Source organism: Hippopotamus amphibius, chromosome 11, assembly GCF_030028045.1.
Source record: "Hippopotamus amphibius kiboko isolate mHipAmp2 chromosome 11, mHipAmp2.hap2, whole genome shotgun sequence".
Taxonomy (NCBI): Eukaryota; Metazoa; Chordata; class Mammalia; order Artiodactyla; family Hippopotamidae; genus Hippopotamus; species Hippopotamus amphibius.
The window spans coordinates 74,134,348-74,146,027 of record NC_080196.1 but is presented as its reverse complement, the minus strand read 5'-3'; the positions used below and the strand labels follow the sequence as shown (position 1 = coordinate 74,146,027).

The 11,680-nt window shown below is 48.3% G+C and overlaps 1 protein-coding gene across 2 annotated transcripts in view; it reads right to left on the bottom strand.

Moving 5' to 3' along the window:
- NPC1 (NPC intracellular cholesterol transporter 1) overlaps positions 1-11,680 on the bottom strand; it is a 46,720-nt gene that overhangs the window by 1,340 nt on the left and 33,700 nt on the right. Inside the window, exons 12-24 of one of the 2 annotated variants that reach the window (XM_057698111.1) lie at positions 10,868-11,057; positions 10,266-10,448; positions 9,392-9,506; positions 7,473-7,600; positions 7,237-7,374; positions 6,197-6,286; positions 5,616-5,806; positions 5,187-5,302; positions 4,428-4,557; positions 2,930-3,130; positions 1,806-2,037; positions 956-1,069; positions 19-181 (exon numbers count right to left, since the gene is read on the bottom strand). In XM_057698111.1, the coding sequence (XP_057554094.1) occupies positions 19-181; positions 956-1,069; positions 1,806-2,037; positions 2,930-3,130; positions 4,428-4,557; positions 5,187-5,302; positions 5,616-5,806; positions 6,197-6,286; positions 7,237-7,374; positions 7,473-7,600; positions 9,392-9,506; positions 10,266-10,448; positions 10,868-11,057 (1,991 nt within the window). Of the gene's footprint in view, positions 1-18; positions 182-955; positions 1,070-1,805; positions 2,038-2,929; positions 3,131-4,427; positions 4,558-5,186; positions 5,303-5,615; positions 5,807-6,196; positions 6,287-7,236; positions 7,378-7,472; positions 7,601-9,391; positions 9,507-10,265; positions 10,449-10,867; positions 11,058-11,680 lie in introns of both variants that reach the window. The other variant, XM_057698110.1, reaches the window with a different exon arrangement.

The following is an 11,680-nucleotide window of genomic DNA, read 5'->3' as shown; positions in this document are numbered from 1 at the left end:
AAAAATCAAAACTCTTACCTATGTAACTGAGCAAGACAGGGAGGAATATTAATCCATGAGTGGCTCCCAGCAAGACCATAGCTAAGTACATCCTGAAGTAAAATATCTGGAAAATTTGAGATTTGGCAAAGGCCAACACCACAATGCCTCCAAATTTTGTTAGTGTGATTCCACTGAATACCTAAGAGAAGAGAGATGGGGTTAGAAACCACTTGTACCAACCTATCATAACTGAACACTTCCTCATAGAGGGATTTCTGAAAAGCCAAGGTCCAAAGTAATAGGGACTGAACCCCAGCTTTCAGAGTTACTGATAAGTAGCGTTAGGCTCTGCCTAAATTATTTTATTTGCTGCTTATGAATCTGGAAAGAAAAAAAAGCGTAAGGGTAAAAGCTGTGTATCTGCACAGACCCCATGGCAGCCCTGCAGGTCTATCAGTACCTTTTTTTCCAAGGGCATTATTTTTAAATTAAGGTAAATACATTATTTTTTTAGACAATGTTATTGCACACTTTTTGTTGTTACTCTGTAACAATATTGTCTATGGTGGTAAAGTAACTGATTCATAGTTCAGCCCTGGTGAACCACAAACTGCACACTGGGCTGCGAGCATGGCAGCTCCCCTGTACGGCTGGCCTGGGTTTTAAAATGACTCTCGAATCAAACCTCTCTGTTCTCCTGTTTCAGCCATACTGCCACCTGCAAAGGGGTCACCAACAGGAACTGTACTAAAGAATGTCAGGATAGAGCTCTATGCAAGATACAGCTATTTCCTGAATTGCCTGAAAACTTGGAATCCTTAGGGGCTGCTGCTAAGTAAAAGAAACAAATTCTGTTTTCCCTACTGAGTCTTAAAGTTCCTTCTCTTGAGAAACACTCAGTCACACTCAGTTGCAGAGCTGGGCACTTCACGGTGGGATCTCTGCCCGAGTCAGCCGCTCGGGCTGTACTTACAGAGCTGCCCATGTGGGAGAGCGCCTCTTCTGCCCGCTCCACGCGGCTTCCCTTCGTGCTCACCGTGAACGCTCTCGTGATGTGGCTGCAGAACTCCACGGAGATGCCGCAGCTCTGAAATAAAGTGCTTCCTTTACGACTGCTCTTCTCCGGTTAAAAACCATAAAAGCAGCCACCCCTTTCCCAGAATCTGTGGTTACCAGGGCACCTGGGAGGTAAAGGAGCCCAGAGCACCCCCTCTAACTTATAAGACAAAGTTCCCATTACATCAAAACTGTCCTAGGAAGCTTGTGGAACTCTCCAGGCATTTTCCTGCAGCGCATCTGCCGCTATTAAGGGGAAGCAGCTGAAACCTGTTGAGGGCCCCACCCCCACCGCGCCAGCACACTGACAGTCCTTTAGCTGCGCCTCACTGCCACACCCCCCGAAGCCACCTTCCGTTCGTATCGGAAGAGCAGAGGCACTGTGTCTGTTTTCTGTTAATACTTTCTCAAATGTGCACATATTCAAGACTATTAAGAAGCACCTGGCAAACACATGGAAGGGCAAAAGGTCCTGGTCAGAAAATTCCACTGAGAACGGGCAATTTTTCTAACTGAAAACTGAACATCTTGCTGTCATCAGGCTACATACTTTGGCAAAACACCCTTCAGAATAATAAACTGAAGGCAGAATACCTAAGCCAGACCATGAGCTCACATTTCCATTGCTATACGTACCACCCACATCCAACTCCAGCAGCACTCACCCCCTCTGCCCGTGTGCGCCAAGAGCAAGAGCTGGCCTTGATCTGTCACCCCAAGAAACAATCTGCGTGAGGGACAAACTGAGTGCATGCACCAGGACTCACCATGACCAAGTTGACCAAAGAAACCGCGTTCAGGCTGATGCCCCACAGCCACATGACACCGAACATGTTGACCAAGATCATGGCGATGGTGACACACATGATCACTGCAGACCACAGCTCACAGCCCAGGAGAACCACGGTCACCAAAAAGATGGCGCCCAGGGACACACTGAGGTTAAAGATAGTGTCGTCAACCATGGTCAGGTACTGTTCGTAGAAGACGTAGAAAACGCTGGAGATGGGGGAGAAGGTGCTGTTACAGCCTGTCCTCACTTCTGGAAGCTTTACTCCACATCCTGCCACAATTGCACAACGGAAACTGCCTTGAGAGACACCCTCGCATAAAACCTCCGTTTTCGCAAGACTCACCTCTGGCAGTTCAGTTGGACCTCTGACCATTGACACTCAAAGAAGGGCCTCCGAGATGTGTATTTTATATAAAGTTTTTGTTCATGTGCCCAATCTACTCTGCTTTATAGGCATTTATCTACAAAGAATATTCCATGGTATTTTGGGAAAACAAACCTTGTCTATCCTGAGGACTACCCCTGGCCAAACAGGGTCTGTGCAGGGCCTGAGGAGAAAATGCTTTTTCGGCAAAGTTAACCAGCTCCTCTTAGGAGTGAGGACACCCACTCCAAGAACTCCTTCCACTGGAAAACAGGCCTCCTCTTGCCAAACAGGTCAAGACTCTCTTAAATGACATTACAGGAGTTGGGGGGGAAATCATTTGTTTCTCCTATTTTTCTGTATTTTCCAAATTCAGTATTTCATAAAATACTTCTTTATAAAGGAAAAAAACCCCAATAAGTGAAAAAGAAAGCTCCAGAAAGGCACTGTCCCCAGAGATCAGCTGCTGGGCCCTCCCTGCAAAGCTGCTCCCCGGCGCCACCCCCCACCCCCCACGCTGTTTTGCAGGGTGTGAGCTCCGGCCCTGAGACCTCGGTAGGTGCTGCAGAATCTGGCCCTCCTTGCCCAGGTGCCACTTTCTGTGACAGGCTTCACCTGTGCTCAGGACAGAACCGGGGTCAAAAGGAAAGCCGAGTGTCAGCCCCCCAGCAAGGGAGCCCCAGGGGGTGGACCCCTTCCCCAGGACACCCCCATTTGCAAAATCCACACATTACCTGTATGGGAACACGCGGTGATCACTTCCTTCCAGGCCCATGGTTCTGGTGATGCTGTTGGCAATGAGGCGGGCCTTTTCCATGGCGTCGATAAAGTCGGCGGAGGTCTGAAGCACCGTGTGGTAGGTCATGAAGTACGTGGCTCCGACGCCCGTGCCGTTACCGAGGATGTTAACTGCCGCGCCGTAAGCAGCATGTCCCCTGGGAGAAGACAGTGATGTCAAAGGCCACACCTCGTGCCGTACGTACTTGCAGAATCTAAGCAGCAAGGCTGAGTGGTGTCCTTTGACCCTGGGCTCAGGGGTCAGACCAGCTGTCCATTTCAGGGTCAGGGGAGCCCCTGAAAAGGAACAATGAAGGTTTATCTTATTCTTTCCCACAATGGCTCTTCTTTGCTGCTTTGGTTTCTTTGGCACGTAGCTGCTATTGTTTCTGTAGCTGGTTCTGCTCACAGTTCAATGCTATGTAACAGGAGGTGGGAAAGGACTAAGGCCCTGTAGTCAGACAGCCGTGAGATCAGCCTCAGCCCTGGAACCCCGGGCAAAATTGCTAAATTTGGGCTGCAGTGTCATCTGCAGACGGATGTACCACACCTACGCCCGGGGCTGTGTGGTGGGTCCGTGAAACAGTGTCAGGGAGGTGCCTGGCACGTAGGAGGCTCCCTGTCCATGGTGGCTGTTGCCTTCCTACAAGTTGAATTCACTCTGACTAGTTTTATGCAGCTGAGCATTCAGTCTGCAAGGAGACCAAGCTGCAAGGTTCATTTCTGCTTTATTTTTAGGGGCAGTCCTCCCACGGTACCTAATCTAGGTCTCAAAACAGACATGAGATATATGGCTGATGGGACTCTGGTCACATTACATATTCTTATGAAGAACAGGGCTGTCCAGCGTTTACCTAATGTACACCTGGACACTCACCTTCCTACCCAAAGATCCAAATCCCCCCCACTCCAGACTCCAGTCGCCCTTGCTATTTCTGGGCCGGAGATCTTATGTCCATGGTAACTGGCTGCCTGGCTGGATGGGGGCGTGCAACAGCCCATGACCACATGTACGGATAGGCCAGCAAGAAACACAGTGGGGCTAAAAGAATCTAAACCTTCCCCTTGGGTGACATCACCACAGCAGAACTGCAGGCCCCCGTACGCCCCGGACACAACTGAACAGACCCTTTCATGTCCTGAAACACCCGCATCCCTCCCCGCACTCTGTCCTGCTGGGGACTCCGAGTCCTTCGTGCCACCAGGAGGGCCAGGGCACAGAGGGGAGCATGAAACATAATGCTCAGGCCAGGATGGAATCGCTGAGAATGAGGAGGAGTTGTTTTCTTTAAAGGTGTTTTGGTTTCTCTGCTTTCACAGAAGGATGGGGATAGGGTGGGGCCCAGCAGAGAAGAGGACCTTCCCGCCCAGCGTTCCCACCTCAGTCCTCCCCAGCTTCCCAGTGCAAATTAAAGGGGGAGCGGGTGCAGAGCTGAATGGCTCAGTGTCACTTACCCTTTGCCACACCTGGGGTTTGGGTTATCGGAGAGGAACATGGGCAGGAACCTCATGAAGTCTGCGCCCTGAGGCCTCTGCTTGCCCTCCGGAGTCAGAGGCCGGCAGCGGACGCAGGCAGGGTCAACGACTGCAAACAGGGTAGGGAAGCCACAGTGAGAAGGACGGGGCTCCAGATTAAAACATTTAAAAATAACGACAAAGAGTGATGGGAATTCTTTTCCTGAATCCTTCTACTTATCCAAAAGCTTCAAACACATGATTTTCAAAGTCTAATAAACTTGAGGTCCCATCTTCATCTAACAAAGGCTGCACAAATTTCTTCCCCGAAGCAGGTTTCCTGCTTTAAGGACAACCTCAATATGTTATTACCAGAGCCCAGAACTTCCATGTTTTTATTAAGAAAATGCTAGGACAGCCTCAACACTTTTATAAAACCATAGGGCATTGGTGATAAAGAAATGCACACCATGAGAAGCTACGGCCAGAAACCAATCAAGAGAGGCCATCGGCGGCGGGAAAAGATGGGAAACCTGAAAACCAGAGTCCCCTCACCCAGGCCGTGTTCAGCCTGTAGCCCCACAGGAGATGGGACAACCAGGCATCTCCAGAGTGAACGACGGAGGAAAGGGATGACGACCGGGGAAGGCAGTGAGGCAGATAAACAGGTGGACGTGGAGGTGAAATGCAAATGATTTTTAAATTAGGATGTTAAAGGTTTTCAGGAAAAAGGGAAAGATCTGGAAAAGGATCAAGTACCCGACGCATTGCAGAACCGATCTGTGCTGTTGTAGACTCTGCAGCAAGATGACTGCGGCTTGACCCAGTCAAAATAATCGTCGATCCAGGACGAGGGAGCGAAGCCTATCCGGGTACTAGAGAAGAGGAGAGGAAGAGTTACTGACGCCCCTACGAGGGGGAAGTCTTCAGTTTCAGTACCTTTTCTTGAAATCCAAAACTTCCTTTGCTAGACCTTCTAATGCCACCCAGTCCGAAGACAAACCACATCAGCACTTAATGGGAAAAGCTTCAGAATATGAGGTGGTAAATTTGCCCTTTAAAAGGTTTTGCTCAGGTAAAGCTAGATTCAGCCCACACTGTGCGAGACAGACTGGAAAAGCTTTCTTTAGAGAGAGGTTTCAGGCCGAGGTGCCAGGCCGGGAGCCTGCCTGGGGCTGGGGTACTGACTAGTTGTCCAGCTGGGCGGCGCTGAAGATCTGCTGCACCAGCGAGTCGTTGCTGCAGCCCAGGCCCCCGCACACCATGTTCTGCCCTTTCAGAGACGTGTAGTCGTGCCCCTCCTCCACGACAAAGTACACGGGTGGGCCCGCGTGCAGGTACCGGCTGAGGGACTGGAAGTAATCCGTCACATAGGAGTCCTGAGAGAGAGAGCGCAGACAACAGGACACAGTGTGAACGTCCTGTGCGAGCGAGAGCGGGGTTCCCGGCCGAGACACCTCCAGCTCAGGGTCCTGATTCCCTCCACAGCCAGCGCCCCCTCCCCACCCGGGGCCCAGGCGCTTCTCCAGTTGGTCCCACCGTTAGGACGGCACCTCATGAGGTCAAGACCGGCTGCTTGCATTACGCAGCCGTAGCCAAGGCCTGAGAGCTCAGAAGGCCCCGGGAAGAGCTCTGGGGCCGTTCCTGTGACTACGGGAGGGCCTGCCAGCATTTAGAAACAGACATCGGCTGAAACGCCCCAATGTGTGTTTTGAAAAATGTATTCACCATGGGCTAAATGAGTTGGAATAAAAAAGAAAGCATCTTACATCTGGCATTGAAAGAGACTGATCCAATCCAATTTCCACTTTGTTCAGGACTGCGATACTGAACGACAGAACACCCACGAATACTGCCACCTGGAATGAGAAGTGAGTTACAGAGCTAGAGTTATCATGAGCTTAAGAACACAAATCGAACCTTAAATACGCAAAACAGGACTTTTCTAAACGGAAAAGTTTACATGACACGCTACGATAACAAGGAGTCTGGGGTAGTGGCTGAAGTCATGGTCTAAGAGTCAAAACACCTGGGTTCAAATCCTGGCTCTGCTACTTGCAAGCTGAGTGACCCTGGGGAGGTCACTTAGCCTCTCTGAGCATCTATTTCCTCCTCAATAAAACAGGAAAAACAAGACTTGTAACATCAGGTCGTTTTGTGGGTTAGATGAGAAAATTCTAGGGATAATCCAGAATTTCACGCAGTACCTAGTACTGAGCATGATACCAGATATTAAGTGCTCAGTAACTGTTAGGTGTTACTATTACTTTTACTAGAATGAATTTACATTCTTTTAGCAGAGGCGTGATACATTATCAGTGCTGGCTGTATCCAGCGTGTAAACGACACAATGCTCTCGTATGGTTGCCGAGGAAGAGGGGCAGCGCAGTGCAAGACGAGGGTGACAGAACGGATCCGTGGCCTCACGGCAGGGGTGCTTACACGAGTCTGCACATGTGACAAACTGACGCACAACTGGACACGTACACTGTGCCAATGTCGAACTTCTGGTTTGGATACTGAACTACGATTATGTAAGACTTGGGAGGGAACCGGCAAAGGGCAGCTGGGCACCCTCTGCTCTATCTCTGTGACTGTCTATGAATGTGTAATTATTTAAAAACAACCAACTTAAAATAAACTCCTGCTTATACTGACCGCTGAAAATATTTTATATGTTTGTACATATGCGCTTCTGTATTCTCGTAAATAGACTTAACAGCTGTCTGAATCCTTCCCAAGCGCTCTGATTTCTGAGGAGGCATGTGACAAATCTGTTTGAGGAGAAAAACCACAGACAGGCTCCTACCACAAGGGGCCGCATCCAGTCCTTAAGCAGAAGCGGAGCATAGGCATTTCTGAAGAAACGAAACAAGCAGCTCTCCGAGGCCTGGATGCCCGCTCCGTCTGCCGCCCCCACGGCACAGCAGAGGACGTCCAGCCGGTTCTTCTGAGGGGAGAAAGAGGAACAGAGGTCAGCCTCTGGCCACCTCATCTGGATCCTAGACTCCAGTGAAAAAGGCTGCCCTCCTGATGACAACTCACCTCTTGCCGCTTAACGTCTAACCCCAAGAGGCTCACGAAACAGGTCACCTGAAGGAGGAAGTCGATGAAGACTGCCGTCCCCGCGAAGAGAGAGAAGGTGTGCACGGCTGGCATCACGGACAAGCCGCCTGCGGGAGAGGAGAGCAGCCACGTCCTTCCCGGCTGAGGGCTGGGCGGGCCCCACGCGCACGTGCGAACACAGCGCCAGAGCAGACCAAACCCAGGAGGAGATCCCCCCTCCCCCCACGGGCCTGCTGCGCGGTATGTGGGTGTCACCCCAGAACCACCTGGGGAGTTTCACATGGAGGTTCCGGGGACCCAGCCCCATCCCACGTTATCAAGACAATGGGAATTCAACCCCAATTCTACTGCTCAGAATTCTATGACCCCAACTCTAGAATTTAACAAGCCCTCCGAGCAAACGTACGCACATTAACATCTGAGAGCCATTAAAGCAGGCCATGGCTTATAGTACCTGCTATGCTTCCGTCCACAAGAGGGACGGTGTTCCCCATCGGCTATTAGATCATTGACTCAGTCCCTCAGTTTAGTTATAAGCCAGTGGGGGTGCTCTCTAGGCTAGGACTCAGAAAATGAAAACGGGCCGCCCATAGCCCAGATGTATATCAACCCATTTTAGAATTTAAAAACATTAAAAAAAAAATAAGTAGCCGATATTTAACAATGAGATTCATAGTGTCGCTTGAGGGGAAAAAAATCTAGATTCACAACATCGCTTGAGGAAAAAACTGGACCCGGCGGCACTGGGCCAGCAACATGTAACTGCTTCCAGTAGACAGGACCCCAGACTCTGGGTGCCACGGTCCCCACTGCGCGTGTCCCCCCCGCCCCAAGTCACTCCAACCTTGAGGCCCAGGGTCAGCTGCTATCACCAACACACTTGCAATGGTTTTCTTATAATAGAAGAAGAGGAAGTAACTGTTTTGCATCTGTATCCCTCAAAAGGAACCACAGGGCCAGAGGTTCCACAGTGCACTGCTTTGTGGAAATGGAGGATGACATACGCGAATGGTGTGTCTGTGTCCAAAGACCACACCTATGATGTCCCTCCCATGGCCCCTTGTAAGAGGACCTGGTGGTGCCTGCAGAAATTTCCATTTGTGACCCACGGATAGTGTGTCTTCCCTAGACTTACCGGGTGATTCTAATTGGCGTCCTCTGCAGAGGACGTGGTCAGTTTTCTCTTACTACACACCACAGATGGGGGTGGGGAGCGCCTTGACTTCTTGAGACTACTTGATTTCTCCACATGAAAGAACGCAGAAGTGCTGTGTTTTGTTCCAGCTTATTCTGGCTCCTTGTACTGAGGGGAGATTCAAGAGCCTCTGCTCACTGATGAGGCTGCTTCCCAGTGAACTGTGTGTGCAGAGGAGGAAGACTGCCTTCGGGAACAGTGGCAAACACCTTGGAGCTAATGCCTGTGATTTTGGAGCTACAGCTGAGAGTGCTGTGTTGAGAAGGACTCTGGCTGTGCGAGAATGCTATTTTCAAATCCCAGCACTCGTCATGCCCAAAATGGGGAGGGGCAGGAGTCCTAGGTATCTGAACCCCAACATCAACACCGTCCTGAAACAACGTGAGAAGGAAGACACTTGCTGGAAATTCCCTGGCGATCCAGTGGTTAGGACTCCGAGCTTCCACTGCGGGGAGTATGGGTTCGATCCCTGATCAGGGAACTAGGATCCTGCATGCCATGAGGCGCGGCCAAAATTAAAAATTAAAAAAGACACTTGCTAATGACACCCAAGATACTGCCACCAATTTTTCTCATGAAAAATACTGGAATCGATACTTTCCAATCACAGAATTAGACTTAAAAAAGGAAGAACGTAAAGGGGTGTACTGATAGACCGAGGCTCAGCAAACCTCAGGGCTGGCAGAATTCAAAGAGTAATTACCTAAGAAAAATGCTACCGTCTCTGAAAAGGACGACAGGAACATACTCGGAGCCACTTCTCCTAGGACTCGGCCCACCTGCTGGTCCAGGGTTTCCCCTTGAAGACGTTCATCTCTCTTAAAAATAAAAAAAAAGTTAAACATGCAACATTAAAATTCCTCAATTACAATGCCACCTCTTTGCTTCTTTGCTGCCTTGTGTTAACTTGATGGTAAAGAAAAATGATTAGTAGCATCTACCTGTTGTGTATAGACTTTACATAATAAAAAACTTCTCATGTTGATTCATTCGGGGTATTTCTGAAGCCCGGAGCCAGAGAACAGGTGAGAAGCTAAAGGAAGGATTGAATCAGGTTATCAGGAAAATACATGCAACACAGGCTGCAGGTGGCTGGACCTTTAGATAACACTCCTGTGTGCCACTGGGTCTCCGCCCAGGTAAGGGCTATAGGACAAGGGACCCTGGGAGAGCCAACTGATTGACATCATTTTCTACATCAGTGGGTCCTGTGTCAACCTTCTGCCTTTCAGAGGCACCTTTGACTAATCCTTCATTCTTCAACACTATGTTTAGAATCATTCTAATAGCTGTTGTGCCCAAAATATTTTCTACAAGTGTGTTAGCCCTTTTTGCACACGTGTTGTACATATTTTAAAACCAAAGTCTCACTTTCTATCTATGCCACCAACCAAAGAGAAGGGTCTCAAACTTCTTGGTCTCAAAATGTCCAGAACAAGTTACAGGCACCAATCAGCAACAGAGAGAAACGGAAATGAAATCTCCATGTGTCACGCTCACAAATACTCTGCCTGGAGCTGAACAGCCATATGTGGAGCCTGGTACCTGGTCAGACACTGTGAGACTCTGAAATGCACCTGGTAGGTCTGGACCAGAATGAAGATGTTGTCCACCCCCACGGCCAGCACCAGGAACGGGATGACTTCTATCACAATGAGGGTGAGGGGGATCCCAATGTAGCTGAAGATGCCCAAGGAGCACGCCACTGAGCTCAGCACGATCAGGATGCCCGCGATACCCAGCGAGATTTTCGAATCCACCTGGAGACGCCACAAAGACATAAATGGTCGTTTAGAGTGTTTTTTGTCCTGTTCCTAAAAGGCCCTCATTTTCACCTCTTTACAGAGGTATTGCTCATTTAGATTTAAAAGTACAGTTCCCGGTTTGAGAGAAGATATGAAAAGTTATCTAGGTCTTCCCTAGTAACATTTTTTATCAGCCTACATTCTTAGGTGATGGCAAATTAGAAAAAAACTGGATTAGGTGAAATCAACTTTAAGTTGAAGATAAAGAAGTGGAACTGAAGAAAACAGATGCAGGAAGCAGAAAATGTGACAAAACAGGAAAATTTAAGGCAGTTTTGAACACAGTGAATTAGGATTAAGTGGAGGCAAAAACATGCCATCACACTGTGTACTGCTATTTCTCACTAACACACACACATACACACCCCACTTACCAGAAACCTGCTACAGCTTTTGATATGCCCCAAGGCTATGGAAATATACAAAAACATGATGCCATAGCTGATTAGAACAGTGAAGATATCACTGTTACTTTCACGATTTAGTTCATCTTCAATACTTCGTTCAGCCTTAAAGGAAATAGTCAGATTTCGATTCTTGTAGTTTTTCACAAAATTAATAAACCTAAAAGGGTAAGCAAAATTTTGTATTTTTAGTTAAAACTTAGTGACAGCTAAGTAAGGAGCTTCTTCCTAACTTCTATGACACAAAAGCCACACTTAACCCTTATCCCTCATTAGGACCTTCTACACTGGCAAGTAGAAGGTAGGACACTTCCAGATTACAAAGTTCCAGACATGCTGAGTTTTCGACCATTTAAAACATGTTTAGACCAAGTTTAAAAACTGCTTCATGCTCTCATTTCTCTTTTACTAAAAAAGATTTAAATGAAGTATATTATAATATAGATATACACTCATGGAACAAAAATTTTAAAAGTTGATCTACAGATTCAATGCAATCCCTATCAGCATCCCAGCTGACTTCTTTATGGAAAGACATGCTGATTCTAAAATTCACATGGAATTGCAACAGGCCCAGAATAGCCAAAATCTTCTTGTTCAAGAAGAACAGGTAGGAAGATCCAATTCCCAACTTACTACAAACCAACAGTAATCAAGACAGTGTGGTTACTGGCACAAGGACAGGAATACAGATCACAGGATCAGAACTAAGAGTCCAGAAATATGCCACGTATCTGTCTTCACCAAATTTTTAATAAAGGTGGCAAGACTATCAAGGCAGGA